The sequence below is a fragment of the Chinchilla lanigera genome, unplaced genomic scaffold (assembly GCF_000276665.1).
Source record: "Chinchilla lanigera isolate Chin_1 unplaced genomic scaffold, ChiLan1.0 scaffold00075, whole genome shotgun sequence".
Lineage (NCBI taxonomy): Eukaryota > Metazoa > Chordata > Mammalia > Rodentia > Chinchillidae > Chinchilla > Chinchilla lanigera.
In genome coordinates this window covers 963,149-988,928 of record NW_004955476.1, presented here as the reverse complement: position 1 = coordinate 988,928, position 25,780 = coordinate 963,149, and the positions used below count along the sequence as shown (strand labels likewise).

The 25,780-nt window shown below is 47.4% G+C and overlaps 1 protein-coding gene across 3 annotated transcripts in view; it reads right to left on the bottom strand.

Annotated features, from left to right (window-relative positions):
• Nav2 (neuron navigator 2) overlaps positions 1-25,780 on the bottom strand; it is a 382,236-nt gene that overhangs the window by 7,522 nt on the left and 348,934 nt on the right. For all 3 annotated transcript variants that reach the window (XM_013502962.1, XM_005401717.2, XM_005401718.2), the window contains 7 exons: positions 19,095-19,190; positions 16,360-16,528; positions 13,335-13,570; positions 11,321-11,475; positions 11,010-11,081; positions 9,501-9,697; positions 8,577-8,695 (listed from right to left, as the gene is read on the bottom strand). In XM_013502962.1, the coding sequence (XP_013358416.1) occupies positions 8,577-8,695; positions 9,501-9,697; positions 11,010-11,081; positions 11,321-11,475; positions 13,335-13,570; positions 16,360-16,528; positions 19,095-19,190 (1,044 nt within the window). The remainder of the gene's footprint in view (positions 1-8,576; positions 8,696-9,500; positions 9,698-11,009; positions 11,082-11,320; positions 11,476-13,334; positions 13,571-16,359; positions 16,529-19,094; positions 19,191-25,780) is intronic.

Below are 25,780 nucleotides of genomic sequence, written 5' to 3'. Positions count from 1 at the left end.
ACTCAGCAGACCTGAAGTGTGACCACGCTGTCCCCAGATGTCTGCCCGGCAGCCTGGCTGGGCTCGCTTCCCGCAGGACCCACTCTCTGAGCCTCCCCAGACCTGCGTCTGATTTCTGCCTGGGAAGCCACCCACCCTGTCCCATCTCAGATGGGCCCACCTGTGTCAGTGGCTGTCTCTTCCTCAAGACACCCAGAGCCTCCTATGACCACCTCACTGTCCCAAGTGGTAGCCACAGTCTGTCATGACAGCTTGTGTGACCCGGCGAGGTGGTGAGGCTCAGGGCTGAGAATTCAGCCTGGCAGCATAATGGCAACTGACAGTGTGAACAGGAAGGGCTCATAGGAAGGGGTGTGTGCCTACATCCGTGTGTCAGGATGGAAAAGAACAAGAAGCTCTTGGGCACATTTATAGCAGAAGGGAGCTGCTTTAGATTCAACACATTAAGTTTTCAGAAGCTTCTCCCTCCATGGTCTTCCCAAGGGATCTGGGCTGCCTTTCCTGAGTGTTGCTTCACTTGCCCAGGCGGAATCACCCGCCTCTCTGGCAGCTCCTGCTTTTTTACCGTTGGCTGCAGGAGACGCTGAAGGCTGCAGAATTCTGGGGTCACAGGTCAGCAAGTCCCCAGAGACTCTGGCCCAGTAGCTCTCACACATTCGCCCTTCACCTCTGACCCAAACCCTAAGGGGTTTGTGGGACTTGGGGGCTTCACAGAAACCAGACTGAGAAAACAGTCTTCTAGTCCAACTTTCAATTTACAGATGAGGAAGCTTCAGCTTGGAGACCAGATTGCCAGCGTCTCAGGGCTGTTTGAGAACTGACAAATGGCCCATCTCACCCTTCCACGGGCCCTGCTCCAGACACCAGGTGTTTAGAGCCGCTCTGCTGACTTCAGACACTTTGGAAAGTGTCTCCAATGACAACTCCAAAGAGAAACAGAACTGGGGACTGAGTCATAAGACAAATGCACATTAGGTGCAGTGAACATCATCTGTAAGAACAGAAAATATTTTTACAAGCTCCCTGCTGGCTCCTGGATATGTTCAAATCCAGGTGATGAATGGCTGAGTAAGTCCTGTGGGAGCAAAGGAAATTCCATAAAGCTCCTTAACTCCACTGCAGAACCCTGAGGGCAGCAGCACAGACAGCTGGAGAGACAGACAGACAGACAGACATTCACTCATTTTCCTGGGGCAGGGAAGGAGCCCGACCTCCTTACTGGACACAAAAGGAGCCAAGACATGGGAAATTAACACCCAGGTCACTATGACCCTCTGATCTTGTGGGATGCATGGGCTCCTAGAACCACATGGAGGGATCAAACTACACATTCAGGGAGACACACACACACACACACACACACACACACACACACACACACACACAGACACACCCTCTACCAGGAAAGACACTGGACAGCTACCACATATCCACTAGGGGTGACACCACATTTTCTCCAGGCATGGATACACCTGTTGGAGGGGCTGCAGGGAGGATTTCCTATGTGCTCACCAAATCCAAGCCACCATGGCCAGCCCTGCTTCCAGCTTATGCACAAAGCAGGCACTTAGGAAATATCAGTAAATGTTCCTTCTCTTTCCAGAGACCCCAGGGCACAAGGGGACAATGGCTTATTCTGCCTCACACTGATTTGAAGAGACTCAGGAGGTGGCAGCAACTCTGTTCCACACCATCCCCAAGTCCCTGCTTGTGGGCTCACTTGCACTTGGTGGGAAAGAGACTCACTGCTCCTGCAGGTCATATCCTAACAGTAACCTCCCCTTTCCATGCCTAAAACCTTCCTTTAAGTTTAGGTCTGAAGGAGGATGTTGGCACTGCCAGCCAATGGTCACCTACCAGGGGCTTGCAGATGTGCACTTTGAGCACAGGTGGGCTGCCCAGCCTGGTTCATGCCTCCTTTATCTAGCTAAGCCCACAACTCCTTCCAGATGACCCTGAGGTCACTCCCCTCTCTTACCAAAAAATATGTTTGCAGTAAAGAGGACACAAGTGACAGGACTTGGAAGGAGGTGAGAACAGAAGCGGATGGGGAACCTGTCCTGCCTGCAACTCTCCCTGCTCCTCAGGTTTCCCAGAGGTGCCAGGCATATTGTAGTCCCTGGGAGCCGCTGATCAGAGAGACAGGAAAAGCTGGGCATAGTGGCATACTTCTGTAATACCAGTTCTAGCTCATATGGATAAAGGTGCCAAATTAAGTTGCCAGAGTTTGTCGTTCTCTAGGCTGTGTTTGATGCTATTGTTGCTGATTGTAGTACTTTAGTCAAGCTGAGGCAATTGTTATAATTGGTTGCTGTTACTGGTACTATAAGGTCAGTAGGGGAAGGAACCAGTGGCTAGTCCAAATAGCCAGCAACATCTCATCCCCAATAAACTGAAGAGGTAGGGTCTTACAACAGACCCAAAACCTAGTAGCTAGCTACACCTAGAAGACATCTCTGAGAAGTAGTCATTTACTAAGGGTTCACAATACTAGCAATAAACCTACCTGTCATGAGCAATTTATAAGCATCAACCCATAAGTTAAACAAAAGAAAGGAGGAAATGAGATGACATGGAAACAAGATCCAACCCCAAACTTCCAGCGTGCAAAAGGTAAACCCAAGGATCAATGAGCTGGAGCAATCTGAAAGCTATCCACCTGAACTCTCTGAAGTGGTAACAGCGGAAGTAACAAAGCAGATGAATGAATCATTACAAAAAAAATCAAGTCAGATATAATTTCTCAGATAACTACAGAGATGGTGACCAAATGAAGGGTAGAGTGAGTGACTCTAGAGCAGATACAAATAAAAAAAAGAGGAGCTTAGGAAAATGATGGAAACCATGAATGCCCAATACAGGAAAGAAACAGAATCCATGAAACAAATTCAAACGATATCCAGGAAATTAAAATTCCATTGAACATATATGCAGCATATATCCATTGAATATATATGAGCCAATATGAGGATATAATATCAGACATAGAAGACAGGATTTTTGTTAGCAATCATGAAAAGAAAGATTTCTTTTTTTGTGTGGTGGAAATCAAACTTGGAACCTTGCACTTGTCAGACAGGCATTGTGTTGCTGAGTTATATCCTCAGCTCTCATGAAAGATTTCTTAAAAATACCAAGGGGTCATGAAAAATCAATGCAACAGCTGCTAGATAATGCAAAGAAGAATAATATAAAATTAATCAGAGTCAACGAGAAAGCAGGAGATAGTGCAAACAACATAAAAACCTGTTCACAGAAGTAATGACAGAAAAATTCCCAAGCATGGAAAAAATCTTTGACATACAAATAAGTGAGTTATATAGAATGCCAATTAGCCATGATCAAAAAAATCTATCCAAGGCATATAATATTCAAAATTCCAGAAATTCAACACAAGAACAGAATATTAAAAGTTATTAGAGAAAAAGAAACGAATCATCTATAAAGAAAAGACCATAAAAATCACAGCAGACTTCTCAACACAAATGCTAATGTCAAGGAAAGCTTGGAGTGAAGTATTTTCAGGCCCGAAAAGGAAACAACCTGCAGCCTAGATTGATGTGCTCCACAAAGCTATCTTTCAAAACTGATGGAGAAATAAGACACTTCCATGATAAAACACCTGAGGAAATTCATGACCACCAAACCAGCACTCCAAAATGTCCTGAAGGACAGTCTACAAAGAGATAACAAGGGGCTGGGGATATAGCTCAGTGGCACAGCACCTTCTTGGCAAGTGTGAGATACTGAGTTCAACTCCTGGTACCACCCACCAAAAAGAAAGTGATGATGAGGATTATAACTCCAAGAATCCCAAAAGAATGAATCTACCAGGCAAGGCAAGTAACTAAGCAGAGGGGGAATAAAAGGGAACCAACAACAGGAAAATAGCATGACAAGAATAAGTCAATATATATATATAAGTTATAACCATCACATAAATGGTCTCAGTTCACCAACCAAAAGAAACAAACAGGCAGAATGAATCAAGAAGCAAGATTTAACAATATGCTGCATAAAAGAAACACATTTAATTCAAAAAGAAATTTGTAGACTGGAAGTCAAAAGATGGCAAAAAATACTCATAGGAACTCATAAAAATGCAGGAGTAGCTATTCTATTTGTAGACATGGTGGATTTCAAGCTAAGACTGATTAAGACATACTTGTTAATGGAACAATCCAAGAGGAAGAGATAACTATCATAAATATGTATACACCAAATACCAGTGCACTGAACTATGTAAAACAAGTATTAATGGACATAAAAAAATCAAATAAGCATAATAGAATTGTAATGGAGGATCTCAATACCCTACTGTCACAAATAGACAGATCAATTAGACAAAAAAAAAAAAATCAGCATTAGAACTGAACCAAACTTTTGAGCAAATGGACTTAATAGATGTTTACAGTGTTCCACCCCACAACATCAGAATACGCAATCTTCTCAGCTATACACAGGATGTTCACCAAAATAGGCCACATACATCTCATAGAACATGCTTAAGTAAATTTAAAGGAACTGAAATTATTCCATGCATATTATCAGACCATAGTGTAATGAAATTATAAATGAATGGCAAAAGAAACCACAGGAACTTCATAAACATGTGGAAATTAAATAACACCCTACTGAACAGCCAATGGCTCACAGATGAAATTGAAGAAGATATTAGACAGTTTCTACAATTAAGCAATAATGTCAGTACAACATAGTGGAACTTATAGGATGCAGTGAAAGCTGTCCTATGAAGAAAATTTGTAACAGTTAATTTCCATATCAGAAAAACAGGATGAGCTCAAATAAAAACCTAGAAAAAGAAGTAAAAGTCAAGCCCAAAGCTCATATGACAGAGGAAATTATAAAGATCAGGGAATAAATTAATACAATTGAGACTAAGAAAACAATACAAAGAATCCATGAATAGAAGAGTTGGCTCTTTGAAAGATTAAATAAAATGGACAAACCCTTAGCCATCCTTATCAAAAAGAGGAAAGAAAGACTCAAATCTATGCAATTAGTAATTAAAAGGGTGAAATCACAACAGATCCTGCAGAAATCTAGAAGATCATCAGTATCTACTTTGAGAACCTGTATTCCAATAAATGGAAAACAGAAGAAATGACAAATTCCTAGATACATAAGAATTACCAAAGCTGAATCAAGAAGATATAAAAATTTTAAATAAATCAGTATCAGTCAATGAAATTGAAGATGTAATTAAAAACCTACCAACAAAGAAAAGCTCAGGTCCCAATGGATTTACTGCTGAATTCTATAAGAAATTTAGAGAAGGCCTAATGCCACTACTTCTCAAACTCTTTAATGAAATTGAAAGGGAAGAAATACTCCCAAATTCATTCCTGAAGCAAGCATTACCCTGATGCCAAAACCAGAGAAGGATCCAACCAAAAAAGGGCCAATCTCCCTAATGAACATAGATGCAAAAATCCTTAATAAGATACTGACAAAAAAAAAAAAAGATACAAACAGAATGAAGAAAATCATCAAGAAGATTATATACCATGATTATATACCAAGGAGGATTATCCCAGGGATGCAAGGATGGTTCAACATATGAAAATCAGTAAATGTAACATACCATATTAACAGAGCCAAGGACAAAAACCATCTGACCATCTCAATAGACACTGAAAAAACTTCTGACAAAGTCCAACACTCATTCATGACAAAAACCCTACAGAAACCCTAATCAGAACAGATGGTCTTTATCTCAATCTGATAAAAGCCATCTATGACAAACCAACTAAATGGACAAAAACTAAAAGCTGTCATTTTAAAATCAGGAACAAGATAAGGATGTCCACTGTCACCACTCTTATTTAATATAATGTTCTGGAAATATTACCCAGAGCAATTAGACAAGAGAAAGAAAGAAATAAAAGCAATAAGGATAGGAAAAAGAGAAATTAAATTATCATTATTCATGGATGACATGATACTGTACATAGAAGACCTGAAAAAGTTTACCAAAAATCTTGTAGGTTTAATAATCAAATTCAATAGCATAGCTGGATACAGTCAGCACTCAAAAATCAACAGCATTCCTGTACGCAAATAACAAATTCACTGAGAGAGACATTAAGGAAATGCCTTTCACTATAAATCCAAGAAATGAAATACCTAGGAATCACTCTAATGAAAGAGAAGTTAAAGATCTTTATACTGAAAACTACAGTACTTTGAAAAAGGAGATTGAAGAGGACATCAGAAAATGGAAAGATCCCTTGTTCTTGGATAGGAAGAACCAATATAGTGAGAATGGCCATATCTAAAATTGTTATACAGATTTAATGCAACCCCAATCAAAATTCCAGCAGCATATCTCAGAGAACTAGAGAAAACAATCCTAAAATTCATTTGGAACCAGAAGAGACCTAGAGTAGCAAAAGCAATTCTCGGCAACAAAGGCAAGGCAGGGAACATCACAAATCCTGATTTGAAATTATACTAAAAAATTACTGTGATAAAATCAGCATGGTACTGGCAAAAAAGAGACCTGCATTGTTTCTCTGGTGTGAGAAACTGAAAGTGTAAAGAAGGAGCAAAATGTATAATAGATATTCGGTAAGGGGAAGAAAATGTTCACATGGGAAGAGAAATAAGGGAGAGGAGAGAGAGAAAGGAAGGAAGGGATAAGAAAAAAATAGAAGGAAGAAAATGGAAACAAAGCTTTTGTGAAAAAGGAGGGGAAGAGGGGTTGAAGGGAGGAGAGGGGAGTGGGAAAAAAGAACAAGATAGATATATTATGTATAGGCACAAATTCCCTATGATGAATGTTATCATTATGCATATCTAAAATGTACCAACAAAATTTAAAAAAAAACAAAAGGGAAGAGAAAGGAGGGGAGGAGAGGGGAGGGAAGAAAGAAGGAAAGAAAGAAAGAAAGAAAGAAAGAAAGAAAGAAAGAAAGAAAGAAAGAAAGAAAGAAAGAAAAGGAAAAAAGAAAGAAAGAAAAGAAAAAAGAAAGAAAAGAAAAGAAAAAAAGAAAGAAAGAAAAGAAAAAAAGAAAGAAAAAGAAAAGAAAGAGTGATAAAGAAAAGCCCTGGAGCTACAGCTTATTACAAAGGCTCTGGGTTCAATCCTCAGTAGTGGAAGAAAAAGCAAAGCAGAGAAGAAGGAAGCTTGTGAAATGCAACAGACTCTAAAATGCAGCAGGTGGGAGCCGCTGCCTTGGGCTGAGGAAAGAGGAGCGGCTGGGCAGCTGTTTGGGTGCGGTCCTAGGGAGATGCCACTGCACAGATCAGAAGTCAGTGGACAGCAACATTGGGTGGGGAGCGCTGCTAGGCACTGATTCTGAGTTGGGCAGAGGCTGCTCACGTGCATCTCTCTGCCTTCACAAGACACACATCTCAGCATGGTTGCCTGATAGAGCCACATACACACTCTGGGTCTATGAAATACCAGCCACAAGAAGCACCATGGTTTCTCTTCCAAGATTTTTTTTTTTGCCCTGAACGCCTCTGAGGACCATGACTGCTGCTACAAAGTCCCATATTTTCCAGAATAAGCCCAGTGTTTGGCAATGACAAACACTGACGCAAGTCCTTAGCTTATACTGCCACACACCCTCCACAGACCTGCTGCGCTATCTCGTGTCTGCCACCGCTCAGGACGGAGGGAACAGGGCAGCCCTGGGAGCCAGGCTGCAGAGCTGGGTGCTACGTTGTTTCTCTGTGTGTGGTGCCCGCTAACCACTCACCACAGGTGCTGAGAGCCCGGGAAACTTCTAGCTGCAGCACTGTAAGTGCACCAGGGTGCTGTGCACACAGTGAGCTCTTGGCTAAACCTGGAGTTGAGCAAGACATGAAGATTTTGTGCTTTCCAACTGCTGCCCAGCAGAACGAACAGGGACTTATAGTCCCAGAGCCGCCTGGGAGGGGTCCTGACCTCAGGTAGTGAGCACCAAGGGTTGAGGGTAGGGCTAAGCACGTGGAGATCAACTAGAAGGCATGGATTCAAATTCTAGGTTGCTTGTGACGGTGGGCAAGTCATGCATTCTCTTTGAGCCTCAACTGTTCTCTCTTGAAAACAATCTAAAGGAATAAGTAAACCAAAGTTTGAGCTCAAATCCCAAAACTAACCTGGGGCTTGCATCCAACAGCAGCCACAAGCATGCTTTGCAAACTGTGACCAAGAGACGGAGGGAGTGGAAGGGAAGGGCACACAAAAAGAATGAAGATGTGTTCTGTGCATGTACCAACTCCCCATGATGAATGCCATCGTTGCGTACTGCACACATCTACTAATAAAAACAAAACTTAAAAATCATTGTAAGTGCTTCACACACGTCCTGTGTGAAGTGCCTCATCTATTTCTCATGCACTTATTGTCTGGAGGCTTCACAGTGGTGATTTCATTTACCCCTTGCAGCAGAACAGCCATCCCCTCGCATGTGGGAGGAGACTAAGGCACAGGGAGGCTAAACAACTTGCTTGGGTTACAGAGGTAAATGGCAGAGCCAGCACTTATGGCCACACAGGGGCCAGGAGGCCACCTGATACCAGCCAGATCCCTCCCACACCCAGCAAGCCAGAGGGGCACCTCTCACCTGGAGTCCTTCTCTGACGGCTTCCAGGAGATAGGGGATGATGGAGTAGTTCCACAAGTCAGTGAACCACACTCTGGAGCCGTCCACATCGATGGGGCAGGACAGGAAGAGCCGGGGGCCTGGGGAGACCACAGGAAAAAGAGATCAGACCTGAGAAGTGGGTGGGGTGGGTGTCCCGAGGAGCTATGGCCTGAACAGCGCTCACAGGAGGGTCCTGGATTTTCTGAGCACGGGCAGGGCTGATGGCAGAAGCTGCTGGCGGGGTTCTGATGGGAACACCGACACCCTCACTCCTGAGAGGGAAAGGGACTCAGGAGAAGACGTGCTCTGTGGTATTAGTGATCTTGATTTTAAGAATGGAAACACACGCCATGTCCAAGAGAACAGAACTGGTTAAGCAAACAATGAATGCTTAGATTTGATGGATTTTCAGCTTTGAAAAATAATTTTTAAAACTGAGCACCAACAGGGAATGCTCAAGAGACCATAAGAGGCAAGAAAGGGACACAGTAGATGCACACTGTGACCTCAGGGACAGGAAGCGTGGGCACATGTTCGAGGCCACGCAAGGAAGCACAGGCTGAAATGATGTCACAATAGGTGCAGGGTCGATGATTGATCTCTCTTCTAAACCCCTACCCTTCAGAAATGCTGTTCAAATTCTTTCTAAACAAAGCCAATACCACAGGACGGTTTTGGACTGGGTGGGCCTTGGGCTGGGGGCTCATCTCTGAACCAGCAGTCTCTGCATCCTCCTGGGCATCTGCTCATCGCTGAGGTCTCAGGTCCACCCCAGCCTGCAACTGTCCCCCAGTCCCAAGGACAGACTAGTGCCCTGTGACGAGCTGTCCCAGCCAGGGCTCCAGGAGCATCACCATCCACCTGCCAGCCCAGCCTGCCCTCTCCCCCCAGCCTCCCACCTACCGATGGTGACGTCGGAGGAGCTGTGAGCCTCCAGGAATCGGTTGAGGTGATGCCAGACCTTGGGAATCCAGTCGATAATCTTCACCAGCTCCACATTCCGCACCCGCCCACTGATCTCCGTCTCCATTAGCTTCCTCCTGAGGAACCGGCCCAGGAAGCCCTTCACTGGCTCTGTGTGGTTGGCACAGAGCACCCACCTGGGAGGTCAGGGATGGAAGGATAGCTTTTCAACAATGACAGCAAGACAACAGCTACCCTCAACCAACAGAAAGCATCTATGCTAATACTAAAGCAGGGTTCCCTGTGCGCCACTGCCCCAAACACCGCACACATGCGTGAGCTCACAGCCAATCCCAGCACCCTACAACACAGCACCATCCTCACTGCACAGACAAAAAGTTCCAGGTCACTGACAGGGTCACGCAGCTGGTAAACAGAAGAGCTTATGTCACCACCATGCCAGACTCTGGCTGGAGTCTGAGCTCTAACCACCGAGAGCCACTGCCTCTTGTGCCAACGGCGAGCCCTGTGCCGGGCTGTGGAACTCTAAGGTCAACTTTGACAACACCCTTGGCTCTCATGAGCTCTCTAGTGGTTTAGTGGAGGAGCGAGAGGAGCAGATGGAGAAATGAGACAGGGAAAAGCCCCAGGGAACAGGGAGAGGCTGTCTCCGTGAGACAGGAAGGAGGAGGAACAGCCGTTTAGGGAAAGGCAGGCGTGGGTGCGGAGGTGGCACGCACACTGCAGCCCTTGTAGTGGCCTGGGAAAGAGCGTGGGCTGTCTGGGGAAGCTGCCAGAGCTCCTGGTGGCCAGGGCTCGGCCCTGCCCACTTTAGAAGGTTTCCAGGCACAGGCAAGGGCAGCCACAGAAGGACTTCCAGCCTGAGGCTCAGTGACCAGATGAGCATCGACAGTGCCCAGTTCGGCCTGCAGGGGGCAGCACTATGACCAGACACACTCCTTAGGAAGAGGATTGCGACAGTGTGCAACAGTGTGCCAGGAGACGACCAGCACCAACCCTGCAGGGCAAGGATGAGCCTGTGTGACAGTTGGCAAAAAGTATGGATAAGCCCAGGGTGAGAGCAGAGCCGTGAGCTCAGCTATCTGAGGAGTTGATTTTTTCAGATAGTAGAAATTCAGGCCCCTTCAGGGATCCCAGCCCGGGAGTTGAATTCTCAGCTTCATCAACAGGATTAGGCAGGGGAGGCTGAGTGAGCTGGGCCGCAGGGCAGGGTGCAGGTGCTGAGCGAGGATGTACAGACACTCACTGACCCAGACCCGTGGGGTCATTCACAAAAAAGAGCCGCTACCCTCCTGCTCATGTGGGACAGAGACAGACCACTGCGAATGTGCAGGGCAGTGCGAGGCCTGCAGCCGCCCAAGGCAGCCTCTGTGACACCGTTCCAGCCACACTTGGAGCTGAGATCTGGGCTCAAGGTTCAGCTCTACCACTGCCTGGCTGCGTGAGCTCACACGAGTCCTTGAATCCCCTGCATGGGGTGACACCTACCTGAAGTTGTGATGGAGCTGCAGGTTGGGAGTAGAAGAGGTAGCCTGGTTCATGGTGCCGATGATGTAAGGGCTGTGGGGGACACAGGATGGGAAGGGTATGACTCAGAGGCCAGCTAGAGAGCAAAGCGCTCATCGCGGCAGCTTGTGACATCTGTGCGCCCAGGCAGATGGACCCGACACCCGCCCTTCCCGTTCAGTCTGTGCTCATCACTTTAGTGCTATGCTGGCCCAGGCCACCTGCCCGCCCAGCCGCCCCTCGGACAGCCACACACTTCCCTGGGCACCCCGAGCTCTGAAAGCGGCCCTTACCATTTGTGGTACTTGCAGTTGAGCAGCCCGTTGAAGATCTCGCCCAGGGAGCTGACGTGGTGCAGGTTGTCCAGGATGATGACGAGGGGCATGTCCACGGCATTGTTCTCACTGTTGCACTGGTCGGCGAGGTTGGATAGGTACTGGCGCAGTTCCTACGGAGGCCGGGAGGGCCGGGGAGAGCAAGCGGGTGAATGCACTCCAGGGAGACACACGTGCCGGGGCTTTCACTCACTTTCCTCACAGGTGCCGCGCTGAGGGCACAATCTGCACACCTGCCCACTACAAGGCATGGACTTGGTACTCAGCGAGGCTGGGGCAGGCAGGGAATGAAGGCCCACATCCTGCACAGGTAAGGCCACCAGCTCTTCCGGTACTAACTAGATAACGGCTGTACAGGTGTATTTCAAAACCCCTTTTCTGACACTTCTCTAGAAATACGACTGCTTATTATTTCTCATTATGCCAACCTCCCAGCGGGTTCCCAGTGGATGCCTCCTCCATCTCTACTTCCCCACAGCACCTGCCTGTGACCTGGGTACACCGTAGTCCTGGATAATTCAGTGCACAAGGCCCCCGCCCCCGTGGGCAATGCTGATGAGCGCCGGGGCAGACACACGACCCCCACGGGGCGAGATGAGAGGGGACCTTGTGACGTCGGGGTGAAGGGCAGGCAGGGCCTGGCTCAGCTGGGACTGGAATGCAGTCCGGCAAGCCTGGGGTCAGGGCTGCACATCAGGAGATGCAGACAGAAGAGGGAGAGAAATGGTGCGACGGGAAGAGGCTGGAAGCGGGAGTTAAGGGCACGCTGGGGAAGCCGGTGGCTGCACGTGAGCAGCAGCTAGCACCACGTGGAGCATAGACACACGTGACCTTTTGCAGTCCTGTAGCCCTGTGCAGTGGGTCCATGCTACAGGTGGGGAAACTGAGGCACATCGGTCCAGCGACAGCCTGGCACTGCATTGAGGGATGGCATGGCTTGAAGTCAGATTCAGGTACCCGTCCTAGACCTGCTCTCACTGCTCAGAGGCTGATTCACTCTCTATCCCTGATAAGCCCACACTCACCCCAGGGCTCCTTCTTAAGTCAAAATGTGGTTTTGTGAGTAGCAGAGAAAGCTCAGCTTCTTACTCCTTCTTTCCCCTGAGCTACAGGTTCTTGGCCCCAGGCACCGACAAGCACAGGGCTCCCCAGTCCAGGGAGCCCGCTCTGCCTTCCTTACACAGGCCAGTGGGGCACAGGGTGGAAGGGCGCCCTGCTCAGGGGAAGGAGGAGACCGAAGGCCAACCTGGGTAGCCACGCTAGCCACACACATAGGTCCCCTCCCCCAGACTCGTACAAAGGCTCTCCGCCCTAAGATCATTTCTCTGTCCTGTCCTTACCTCAAAACCACCCGGGGGCCTGCGAACCATGCAGGGTCCCGGCCCCACACAAGCTATGGAGACAGAGCGCCTTGGAGTGAGGTGGAGGACTCGGCCTCTCCAAGCACACCAGGCACTTCGCAAGGCAGGGAGCCCCTTCCTAGTTGCCTACAACTCTCTGGTGCCTCTGCACGAAGCAAGCCAGAACAAGTGACCCAGCTACACTGACAACAGAACAGCACTCGGAGGATACTTCCCAGCCCCGGCTGGAGCAGGGTGCAGCGCCATCCACCCTGGCGTCCACAGCTCGCTCTGAACACAGCCTGTTCGCTGAGCACAGGGCTCTGAAATCCAACAACTAAACCCGAGTTCAGTTCTACTGCTTGGTACAATCTGAGCGACCTCGGGCACCAATCCACTTCAATCCTTTGTAAAACAGGGACAGTGACAATCGTTCCCTTACAGGAACTGTGAGAAGGCCAGCGTGCTGCCCACAGTGCAAGCAGGGTGAATATGGGAGGTACTGATTGTTGCTGTGATCGGTGTTGTGTTATTGTTGTATCACAAAAGGTTTTATTTTCCCATCAGGGTAGAAGCGATTTCTTGGTTCTGAAAGGGACCAACATTCGGCAGGCTCCGAGTGACCTCCTCACCTTGCTGGATTTATGGTCCACATTGAAGGTGGCGATAATCCCATCCGTCAACTCCCGTCCCTCGCGAAGCACCACATATTCTGACAGCCGGTTGGCCAGGTAGGTTTTGCCGGTGCCGCTGGGGCCGGACAGGATGATCCGCCGGTGCTCTACCAGCAGGGACACGTAGCGCTGCAGGATGGGCTTGGGGATCAAGGACTCGAACACCAGCGAGTCCAGGCTGTTTTCTGCAAGCCCTGTGCATGAGAGAGACGGGAGGCGTTTGAGGCCCAGTAGAAAGGGCAGCTCTGTTCTTGCCTAACTGGGACCGCCGAGCCCGCTGTGACCCTTTCCTTGGCAGTGTGCTCGCCTAAAGCGGCTTTCCCTGCAGGTACACTGGAGGCTGCAAACACATGGCAGCACCCCAGCAAGCCACCGCCCTGGGCATAAGTGCCTCGTGCTTCTGGCCCATCCTGGTGGCTTTCTCAGCTTTCGAGTCTGCTTTTATAGCGCTGCTTCATCTCCGTTCCCGCTTGTCCACCGGGCACCTCTGCTCCCCACGCTTAGGCATACCCCCAAGGCAGCACCACTTTTGTCTTGACAGTGAAGAACAAGACAAGATGTGAACGGGTCACTTGATTTTGGAAAGTGAGTGCTGGCAAATTTAGGCAAAGCTGTAACATATGAAGAATTTTGATCCTCAACATCACCAAGGGGGACTTCCCTTTCCCCTGTCCCACCTCGGACCACTGCCTTAGCTAGGCTGGCTTTGTTGTTGGCTTTTAAAAAGAATTATTTTCTGGCTTCCATCCTCAACAGAAGATCCACCCAAGGGTTAGCTGTCTGGGTAATTCTGTTAAAAAAAAAAAAATTCCCTGCAAGGGCTTTGATTCTGTTTTTTAATAGCATCTTCCTTATCCAAAATTACTCACTGCAAGCAAATGTCTGCTAATACATTTTTGTGCTTGTAGCTAACGCTCCTGCAGCCAAGAGTAACATATATAGCACTGACTGCTCTATAATGTCCATGAGGAAAGTCCCCAAATGCCTTATCTGCTGGGGACAGGCTGAAGATCTTCCTACTATGGAGCTCAGTCTCGTCTCTATTAGCTCAAAGCTTGATGCAAAGTGTGTAATGTGGGATTTGGAGTCTAAATTTAGTAATGATACTACTACTATAATAATCGCAGGAGCAAATTGCTAAGACACCCTCTGCATATATACTGCCCTTTCCTTCCGTCTTGTGTTCTAATACCCCAGGGAGTGGTGATCTTGGAAATGAGAACTCCCTCCCTCCCTCTGGTTCCACTGAAGTGAATCACTGCAGCCGTTGGATCTTTTTCAGCTCAAACCCTTGAGTAGTTCTGAGTGCTATAAAAGCCTAAGTTTCAGGCATTACAGGAAAACATAAGAGTCAGGTGTCCATGAAATATAAACCCATGCTGATCCCTCCAGATGCTAAAACTTGATGTGTTGACAGCCAGTAGCCAAGGACCAGGCGCCAGGCAGGGTGGCCTATTCCTCCAGAGGCAGAGAATGGTGTCGCTGTCATTCTTTTTGACCTCTCAGGACTTGTAGTGCCCACGTGGAAAATGAGCAAGGAACAGCGCATGCCTGGCAGCATGGGCAAAATACAGTGTGAGCCCAGGATGCAAAGGGCTGTCCTCTAAGGACTGTTTTCACAGACAGTCGTTGTTTCCTGCTTCCCCTGCAAGCAGAATTCTTCTTTCCCAAGGAAAGTTCAGCTCAGCTGGTCGAGCAGAGCCCATCTGACCTTTATCCTCTCCAAAGAGGTGGACCAGACCTTCTCCCTGGTTATGATGATGGATGTCTCATTCATGGTGGGTCCAGGTCAGCCCTGGGAATTTTCTGTGACACTATTGCAGACAGAGCTCTTTAGTTTAGGTTCCTAAGCTAGAAGGATAAATCAAGGCTTCCAGGGCCCCTTCACCAACCGTGCAGAGAGAGCTTAAAAAACAGCAAAGCAGAGACAAGCCAAGCTGCAGTAAGCCTAGACCTAATGACACTGCCTGAGTACCTAGATCAAGACTCCTGGATTTCCCAGCTCTCTGAGCCTAATGACATGGTTGCATTTGAGTTGGCTTCTGTCACATGTAGTTCAAGGGCACAATGTGGAATTTCACTTGCCAGCAAGCCTGGGTAAGGCCTCCACTGCAATGTACTGCTTGTCACCAGCAGAATGAGATTCTTGCTGGTGGGGAATATTGGGGTGCTTTTGGAAAACCTACCAGCCAGAAAATACAATTTGCATGGAACAACTCCAAAATCATAGTAAAAACTGCAGACAAGATCAGAGGCTTCCAAGTAAGTAAGAAATGCCGGAACTAGAAGACTGGGCCTAGTGCGATATTCACCAGTCTATAACTCAAGTAGTTTGCCATAGGTGCAAATAAATGCATTTTGCGGTCACACAAATGTGTCGCAGCTTAGGTTAAACAGGCTTTTTAATAGCAGGAGTTAGGACATGAAAGGGCCAGTGTTCTTAAGGTCGAGGCTCCACATCCAAATGAGGATGATGCTGTTTCCTACAGTTATGTGGCTGTGAAGTATTTTTCCCTCAAGCAGAACTTTGAAAGTCACCATTCCTTGGGCCACACTTTGGCCTGGGGCTTCACATCTCTGGGTGATGAGACAGCAGAAGCTCGGGCAGCACCAAGCACGGGCAAGAGCTTTGCTGTTTCATGAGGTGCCCTGAGTGGCAGCTCACAGCCTGCAGCACACAGTGGTTTCCTCATCTAGAGAATGGGATCGCATCCAAAGCTTGCTGGCAAGAGGCATAAGCTAATGGGCCCTTTTGATATATAATTTCAGCAATAAACTGATTTGTTTCCGATGGTAGTTAAAAACGCTAAAGACTGTTCAACTTGCTTAGGTAAGAGTTAATTGTGGTAGAGGGAGAAAGCAAAAATAACCAACCCACATACACATGCACAAGCAAAACCGGGCCCACAATTTCCTCTGCCAAGTCACAAAACTCCTACGTGATGCCTGAAAGCCCCGCCCTCTGCCTCCAGCAGCCAGGTACCTTTTATGCTCACAGAGATGGTGGTGTTCTCGCCCACCAGGTAGCCGCAGGGCAGGAGCTCGGGGGTCTCGGAAGTGTTGCTTCGCTTGATTTCCCCGATGCTGTAGCCCAGAACACTGTCCGAATTGAGCCCTAGCTGGCTCACTGGGTCAACGTGAATGATGTATTCCTGGAGGGAAAAACACAGAGATGCCGTCAAGGAGGTGGCACAAGGCTGCCTGTGCCTCACGCTGTCAATGGGTGATCTACAATCACATCCCGTCCCATCTCAGATCAGCTCTGGGATCAGGGAGAGCCGATTCTCCATGGAGATCAGGCCTGGGTCCATCCCAGACCTCTTAAAATACAAATGTATTTGGTTAGGGATGAGGGGGGAAAATAATAAACCCCTAATAAGCTTCTTGCAAACGTTTAGTCTGGAGGAGCCAAGCATGGCAAAGCAAGGCTGCCTTTTCTAAGTTCAGCCACAATCTTGAAGGCGCCGGGGCCTGCAGGTGGTGCTGGGAAATTCCTACAAATGTAATTCTGACAGGAAATCTCTTCACCAGCCCCTTCAGAGCAAAAGACCATGCCGATAACCAACAGCAAACCCTGGGCTGCTAGAAAAAAGCAGTTATACCACTTTTAAAGGGAAAATGTGCATTGTCTTTGGAAAGTGTTCCCTTGAGCCTGACCAAAAGGCTTTGAACATGAACTAAGGTACGGGTGGCCATGCAACGGCTGAGGTAAGTCCCAAGAACAGGACAGGAGAGTCTAACTCCTCACTTACTACAATGAAGCCCCAGAAGCCCAGGTTGTTGTCTGTCTTGTCTGTCTTTCTCTCTCCTTTGTAGTACTAGAGATCAAGCCCAAGAGTGCTCTACCAATCAGCTATATCCCAGTCCTTTTTTTATTTTGAGACTTAGTATTGCTAAGTTGCCCAGACTGGCCTTAAACTTGACATCCTCCTGCCTCAGCCTCCCAGGTAGCTGGGATTATAGGCACGGCATGCACCAGCACAACTGTGCTGTCATTCTAATCCATGACAGACTTAAAGGCAAAGCTAAGGTTTTGGCAGAGGTAGAAGAATTGGTCTGTCCTAAGCCATTCATGTCTCTTGCCTGGTCAATTGCTACAGACCTACTGGCCAAAATGGGGAACAATCTTTGATCAAAGAACAGAATTTCCTCCACGTGAAGCCACTCTTTGCTACAAAGAGTAAATGGTGAACGAGTTAGGTCATGTTTTGAAGTCAGACCCATTGCCCTAGACAATGGTCTAGGTGCCCTAAGCTGGGTCTCCCTTCCCTCACCTTTAAATGGGAGACTTCAGCAAAGTCTCAGGCACAGAAAAAAAGGGATATTGCTACTATTCAGGTGATGGGATGAATGAACACCTATGGTTGCTGACTTACTTTAGGACAACAGAGAAAAAGACAGGCCTTCTGTATCCTGAGAATCAGAAAGGAGCTCTTCAGTTAGAGATCTGAGCATCTCCAAAGCCCTGAAGTGACCCCTTCCTCCTCCGCCCTGTTCTCCCGACCCTCAGGAGGACCTCTGATTTCCTAGGCCCTGCAGCTCCCAGTCTGGCCTGGTCTACTTCCTGCCAGGCTCATATGTGCAGCACCTCTATACCCCAGTGACCTGAAGCTCCCACGTAACTATGCTACGTACATATATGAATACTTAAATGTCATTTCCAGTAATTCAATAGTCTTTCTGGCCATTCCAAAAAAGAACAGAGAAAAGACCCAAAAGCTTCCTCTAAATCACCTTTTATTCCAAGGTTCCCCTTGGTCCTTATTAGCCATTGTCCCTGTGGCAGGCGCCCAGCATAACGATGTGACTGACAAGAACAGAAAAGGAATTGCCAGAGTCCTTGACAGTGGCCACTGATGGGACATGACTGTCACCTATAACATAAACCAGAGTCTCCAAAGCACTGGCACAGCGTTCTGGGCACATTGGAATATGCGGCCCCCCCGCCCCAAATGAAGCATGGGAATGCGCTGGCTCACTCCGGCTACAAGTGACAGGCTCCAAAGCAGATTTAAAGGACACAATTACAGGATGAAAAGACATGAGTAGTTCATGAGTAGTTCACGTGAGAAGATGAAATCACTGTCCAAATGACACCCACTAGCTCGTCAACCACTGCGAAGAACAGTCTGTCCAATCATCAGTCTGTACTTCCCCTAAGTCTGTCCAATAGCCAGTCTGTACTTCCCCTAAGTCTGTCCAATCGCCAATCTGTACTTCCCCTAAGTCTGTCCAATCGTCAGTCTGTACTTCCCCTAAGTCTGTCCAATCGTCAGTCTGTACTTCACCTAAGTCTGTCCAATCAGCAGTCTGCACTTCCCATAAGTCTGTCCAATCACTAGTCTGTACTTCCCCTAAGTCTGTCCAATCGTCAGTCTGTACTTCACCTAAGTCTGTCCAATCGTCAGTCTGCACTTCCCATAAGTCTGTCCAATCACTAGTCTGTACTTCCCATAAGTCTGGCCAATCAGCAGTCTGTACTTTCCATAAGTCTGGCCAATCACCAGTCTGTATTTTCCACAAGTCTGACCAATCACCAGTCTGTATTTTCCACAAGTCTGACCAATCACCAGTCTGTACTTCTTTTAGACTTTAGACTTGGCAGCACAAGGACATGAAGGAGGAGAGCAGGACAAACACTAGACCTAGTTTAGGACATGAGCCACCCTCTCCCTCCCTCACCCGGGCCCTACTGCAGCATTCTCCTCGGACACTTACTTTGAACAGTCGTCTAACCACCCCATCGAGCACATCCCACTTTGTCTTGCCACTAACGCCAATGCAGCCAATAAGAAAGACGTGTGGTCTGGAGTCCTAAGAGTAAGAAAATGCACGCAGGTGAAGAACAGTGGATCTCTCTGATGCAGTTCAGCAGAGGACGAAGATGCTTTAAGCTTCCGCCAGTGCTTGAGAGGGGAACACGAAAGCCCTACTTGTTTCAACACCAGGTGTAGCTTGGATAGAACGCAATAGCCCAAAAACCTTTCAGTGCTCTTCTGCTAAAAGTGCAAAGGGCCAGGAAGACACAAATATCTTGTCTGGAACCTGGAACCTTCTGTTAAGTGCATACCTTGCACGGTGCACAGATCACACACCTTGCCTGGGGTCCTCTGCCAAGGTGGCTTAAGCACTCACCTCTTCCAGGAAGTCTTCCGGGGATGAAACCACCTGGCTTAGAGCCTTCGAGGCCTCAAAGGTTCTGGACACAACTCATATAGAATGATATATTCTGTACGTGCTTATATTAAGTTTAGTAATTTATGTCTTTTTTCATATTATATATCAAGTTTGTGTTCTTGATAGATTTTGAACTTCAGAACATAATGTGTTTTAATTTTCATTTTATCTTTACTTTTCTCTTTTGGGGGGGTTTAAGTAACATTTATTATCTTTGTCTTATTAAAAGTTAAAACATGTTCAACTGAGAAAGCAAATAAAACTCTGGGAAGAGTGCCAAAGAATAATCCTTTTCTCTACTTCTTTTGCATCTCTGCCTAGAGGCACTAACTGATCACACCGATCACTGACAAGTGGATAGAACATTCCATTCTGTTAGTGTTTTTAATATCGCCTATGCTCTTTTTTTTTTTTTTTTTTTTGGTTTTTCTCTGGTACCAGGAACTGAACTCACGACCTTGCGCTTGCCAGGCAGGCGCTTTTTGCCGCTGAGCTAAATCCCCAGCCCCCTCGCCTATGCTCTTAAGGACAAGGTTACGGACGGGGTGGGGTAAGTGGAGAGGATAAGGCACAGGGCAGTTCAGCAAAATCAGCAAAGACCAGTGCTGCAGCAAGGTGACTTCACGTTTGCTTTGTGGCCTCAAGTAAGTGGTATTCGGGTCTTGAGTTTCTCAACTGTAAAATGAAGCTGATAACTTCTGGTCAGCCAACCTCCCCTGGATGCTGTTGTGATCCAGTAGGATGTAACTGGTGAAATTGTTGGAAATTTTGTAAATGCACAAGAATCGATGCCATTCCCAGGTGTCACCTGCATTTACTGTAAGGATGCTGCAGGAACAGAATTCTCCGGGACAGCCTGCCACTCCTCCAGCTGGGGTTCTGAGACTGGAGCTATGTGGTGTCTCTTTCTAGGCTAGATGACACTACAGCCCCAGATTCTGTTTTTCTCCCTTCTATGAGGCTAACAAGCCAGCCACACAGGACAAATCATGGCAGAGAAAAGCCTGCTTACAGACACTGTGTCTACGGGTACTGTAGGTTCCTTTGCTATGAGAAACTATACTAGCATATTGGCTAGAAATGCTAAGAAATAAAAAAAGCAAAAATTGAAGGAGATTTGAAATCATGACTCAGAGGGCATTTCCCACTTACATATTAAGCCAAGGTCACTGAGAGCATCTTTAGGATTTAATCTCTGACTAAGATGCAACTCTAGCTCCAGCCCTAAAATCTCTAGCCGTGGTCTCTGGAGCTCGGCACAGATTCCCAGCCTTGGGAACACAAGGTGCCCCACCAGCTCCGCTCAGCACCCCCCATGTGACCCCTGGGGTTGTAGGCCTCTCTCCACGGCCACTTTGTCAACGGCCTGGTGCTGCTGGCCAGCTGGGCTCAGTCAACTTATTTCTGTGTCTTTGGAGCTAAATGTGCTTAAACTGCCTTGGAAGTGCTTGGGGATATATTAACCTCAGAAAAGCCATCTTGAAGGATGTTAGTATCTGGTTAATTACAGGAAAGTGCAACATGTTTTTAGTGTGCTTTATTAGACTTTCAGCATGAGAAAAATGGAAATGCTGCCCGCTCATGTCAACTGTCAAAGGCCTGGCAGGGTGATGTACCAGCAGTCTCCGGTTATCCCAGGTTTTTCTTTCTATGCTTTAGTGAGCCATGGTCAACCCAGTATGATGCTATAATTGTTCTATTTTGTTATTAGTTATTGTCAATCTCTTAAATTTCCATATTTATGCATTATATTTTATCATAGATATATATAGGAATAAACAACACGTATGTAGGGTTTTGTACTATCCTTGGATTTAGGCATCTGCTGGAGGTCTGGGAGCGCGTCTCTGATGAATAAGGGGGGACTACTGTATTCAGAAAAGCATTAGTAGTATTTCTGAGTCACCTCAGGCTCTGAGGTGAAGCAGTGTTACGATGCAATCACTAAGCTAGGTAGTACTGCCTGGGGGAGGGACAGGCAGAGCAGGGAAAGGGATCCAACTAACCTCCTTCCACTTCATTTCCTCCTGAAAGCTGACAACTATCTTAACATGCCTGCCTCCTTCCTTCCGAGCCGAGCATTCACCAGTGTCATCCAGCAACATGTCTGCGAATGGAAAACATCAACAGCCTTAGGCACATGGGGACAGCAAAGCCGGCTTCCTGACACCCCCGCTGCCAGTGGGCCGAGCAGCGGGACAAACCAGGTGTCGGGGTGCGGGGGGGAGGGGAGGGAGGGCAGAATGGAGGATGATCACAAAAAACCACAGTGGACCAACCAAGGAGCCAGCGGGCTGACGATGTGTCTTGCCGAATGGATGTGTGAGGAGACTCAACTGAAACAATAATAGCAACAGCAGCATCATGGATAAAAAATAAAAGCATCAGCCTCGATATGCTCACAAAGAAAACCCAGGTTGTGGTCACTGATGATGGAATCCGTCCTGAAGCCAGGAAGGTCATGGGCCAAGTCACTGCCAGGTGGGGAGCTGCTGCCATGGGGTGTATGCAGCATTCCACTAGCAGGTGAGCCTCTTCAATGGATCAAACAGAACTCAGCGTGGTGGGCAAGGGGCTCCAAGCTCACGCTCGGAGAACTGGCGGCACTGGAGCAAAGCATGAGAGCGCTCTCACGGCTGGGCTCATGTTGGTAGCAGACGCACACCCAGACACACACACTCCAGTGCACACACGCCTGCTGCCTCTTGTCATCTGCTGATCTGTTTCTCCCGGGCTCCAGCCCCGAGACCAGAGTTCCAGCTGCAGGGCCCAGCCTGCCCCAGCGCTCTGAGCCACTCACCTAGGCTGGTCGACTCGGTGAGGTTCAGGCTGGGCTGGGAGAGGCCCAGCGACTGCCGGGGGGATGCGGAGATGGACACTTGGGAGGGTGCCCGGCTGCAGCCACTGCCCTGAGACTCTGACTTCAGCCGGTCGTTCTCAGCTTTCAGCTTCTCTATTTCACTCTGCAAAGAGGAGAGGCGGAAGCCCACTTAGTAGGTGAATGTAAAAGGAAAATGGAGCATCTAAAATTCCCTGCAGGAACCACGGGGCTCGCCCAGCCAAGGCAAGCGATGTGCACAGAAATTCTACTTTTGCTGTGTAGATATGCTTGGTAGGCGAGGCTCCATCCTTCCAGAGAACTGGCCTTTGAAAAGCAGCTCTTACAAACTTGGCTTTCCCAGAGGCTGTTTGAGCTTGCCAGGTTTCTTCACTGCAGTACTTCTCAGAGCCTTTCGTGAGCTGCTCTACTCTGTGAACCTAAGCGGACGCATATTTCCCAAATGCAGCTAATGAAGGAACTCTCCTTTCACAGATCCTCGCACGTATTCCAGGGATCCACTGTTGGGAAATGCTCTCCCCTTAGCATAGCCCACAAGAGTCCTTCATTCTGTGACTATTTATGAAGAACTTGGTGTGTGTAAGTGTTATGGTTGATACTTTGTGTCAACTTGGGGAGTCTAGAGGTTTGACTAAGTGACTCAGCAGGTCTGCGTCCTGGGGTGAAAAGAACATGCCCTGACACCTCTGGGATGTTGTTCATTGTGTCAATTTGAGAAATTTAAAAGGTTAACTATGTGACGCAGCAGGGAGCCAAGGTGCTTACTTTGTATTCATCCTGAGCCTGAGCAAGAGGAGGACATGAGTGCTACACGCCCCCTGGGTGAGGGTAGCCTGCTTACAATATAAGGGAGGGAAAGAGGCTTGCTCTTCTCTGCCACTCCTCCCTTTTGCACTTGTTGCTTTGTTGTTCCATTGCCAGGAACTGCTGCTTCTGCTGTGTGCCACTCTGCCTTGGAGCCAGCCAAGTATGGACTGAAACCTCCACAAATTGTAAGCTAAATAAACCTTTCTTTGTCTGGTATTTTGTCTCAGCAAGGAGAGCAAAGTTACCAAGACAGCAAGGCAGGTGCAATATCCAGAGAGAAGAAAAAACCTATCTCAGAAGACCTAGATGTCTTCTCCAGGACAGATGAGGGAAAGCCTGTAAGAACAAATCTACAGATATATTTGGGAGAGGGATTAATCTGCAGCTGCAGGACCTGCAAGGCTTTGCGCGGGCAGCAGTACCAGGCTGGGCTTTGGGAAGGGTCCGGCACAGAAGTGCCCAGGGCAAGCAGAGGGAGCAGCAGTCTGGCCTAAGCAGAGTGTAGGAAGTAAAGAAGGGGAGGGCAGGGTAGATTAGGAGAGAAAAGGACCCTGTAAAAGGTTTGACAGCCAGTGAAGGGGACCACACTGCAGGAAGCTGGGGCAGGATTACTCTTGGACTTTCATTGGACTGGTCAGAGGACTCTGTAGACATAGTTGAAAGAGAAAGAGGCTGAAAAAGCAGAGGGAGGCCCCCCAATTGTAATGTAGCTTTGGGGACTGGCAGCAAGCGGGCGCTGGGGCTCCTTCCTGGAAGACTGGGCTCCGTCCCTGTCCCAGGCTCTCACCTGCATCCTGTTCATGGCCTCCCGGAGCTGGTCCAGCTGGTGGGCAGAGCTGAGGGCTTCTAGGCGGATGTCTGTCAGCTTCATCTCCTTGTCTCTAAGCTCGTTTCGGAGCTGCATGACGGTCTCAGCCTCACTATCCATGCACTCTGAGATTCTAGGGAAAGGAAATGTTAGTGGCAACTGGGCCTCCGAGTTCATCTCCTTTCAGCCCCCTCCTGACCAGTGGTCCACTCCTTCTTTGCAGATTTGGCAATCGGAATGGCTGTCGTGTGCCTTTTGGCAAAATCCTAATAATCAAGGGGATAAGCAGGAGACAGCAAATGGGAGCAGCAACCTTTGGGGTTTGAATACCTTCTCCGTGTGTACACAGCTGGGCCCCTGTAATGACACCATGTGGCCTCTGAGGTCTAAGCTCATTCGAAGAATCAAGGTCAACTCTCTTGTTTTCAAGATTAGAAACTCCAAGGTTAAATAGCTCGGGGATGATTTGTGTTGACCCCAAAAGGAAAGAAAGCCAAAGCTCTGGGAAGAAGTTTATGCGTTTCTGATCTCACTGGACCTGCTTCCTACAACTCACAGCAAAAAGAAACATTTTCAGGGCTTAGAAAGCAGAAGACAATGTGACAAGGAAGCCAAAGTTCCATCTGTAATCCCTGTCACAGCTTGGCTGCTTGTCTTTCCTCTGCAGTTGTGCATGGGATTGAGGTGACCACAGGACTCTGCCGAGAAGCTCCTTCTGAAGAAAAGCCTGGGCTGGGCTCCTTTCTTGATAAGTCTGGGTTCTCTCTAAGACACCTGGCAGGTCAGTGCAAAAATGGAAGATCCCAAAAGTCATGATGAAATGCAGCATCCAAAAAAGATAATTCCTCTATTAAATTGTGATACATCACTAAGACAAACCCCTCCAGCCCATCAGACACCAGGAGATCTGTGTATAGTGCATAAACATGTAAAAATAGGTTGTATTTTACTCTATGTATGATGCTAATCAATGAAAACTTTAATTTATAGAAAAAACTTACCTGTGAACTTTACAGTCTGTTCATTTTATTTTATTTTTAATAAAAAGGGTTTTAAATGCTGTGCTGTCATTACTGGAAGCTTCTGTAGGACCCTGCCTGCCCTGTAACTATCCGCCTATGACCCGACAGGAAATACAGAAATTCTCCCATGTATCCAAGTAAAGTAGCTTAGCTAAACAAAAGGCTTTCATTACTTTTCTGTTCACAGTTGGAACTGCTTTTTAAGAATGTAACTTGTTTTTAGATTATGCTTGCATCTGTGACTTTAGCACCAGCCCCTGTGATGTTAGAGATTCTGGTTCAGGAAAAATCACTCCACCTCTTGCAGCAGAACCCTCTGTTAGTGATCACGCCCCTCTGTGCTTTCTGAAGCTTCTCCAACTTCCTCCCATGGGCAAAGAGAAGTGTACTGACAATTAGGTCACTCCTACCTACTCAGCTCCGGGAATTTATGTTGTTATTATACACAGTTATTTCAGGATAGAAGTTGGTTTCTTTCTTTTTTCTTTTTTTTTTTTTTTGCCAGATTCTTTTAAAAACATGTTTTAACAAATTATCCAACTTAAGTTTTTCATAAAATTAAACTTTTGTTAAGGTCAAATTTGTCTCTTGCAATGATGTGAGGAGTTGCCAAATGATTGAGATTATTTTAAAATGTTTTGTTCATATTCTTGTTTTATAATTAAAATATAGTCAGTGTAAAAAAAAAAAAAAAAAGAAGTGCTGTGGACTCAAAGGATCATAGCATCTGGGGTATTGGGTGATCCAAACT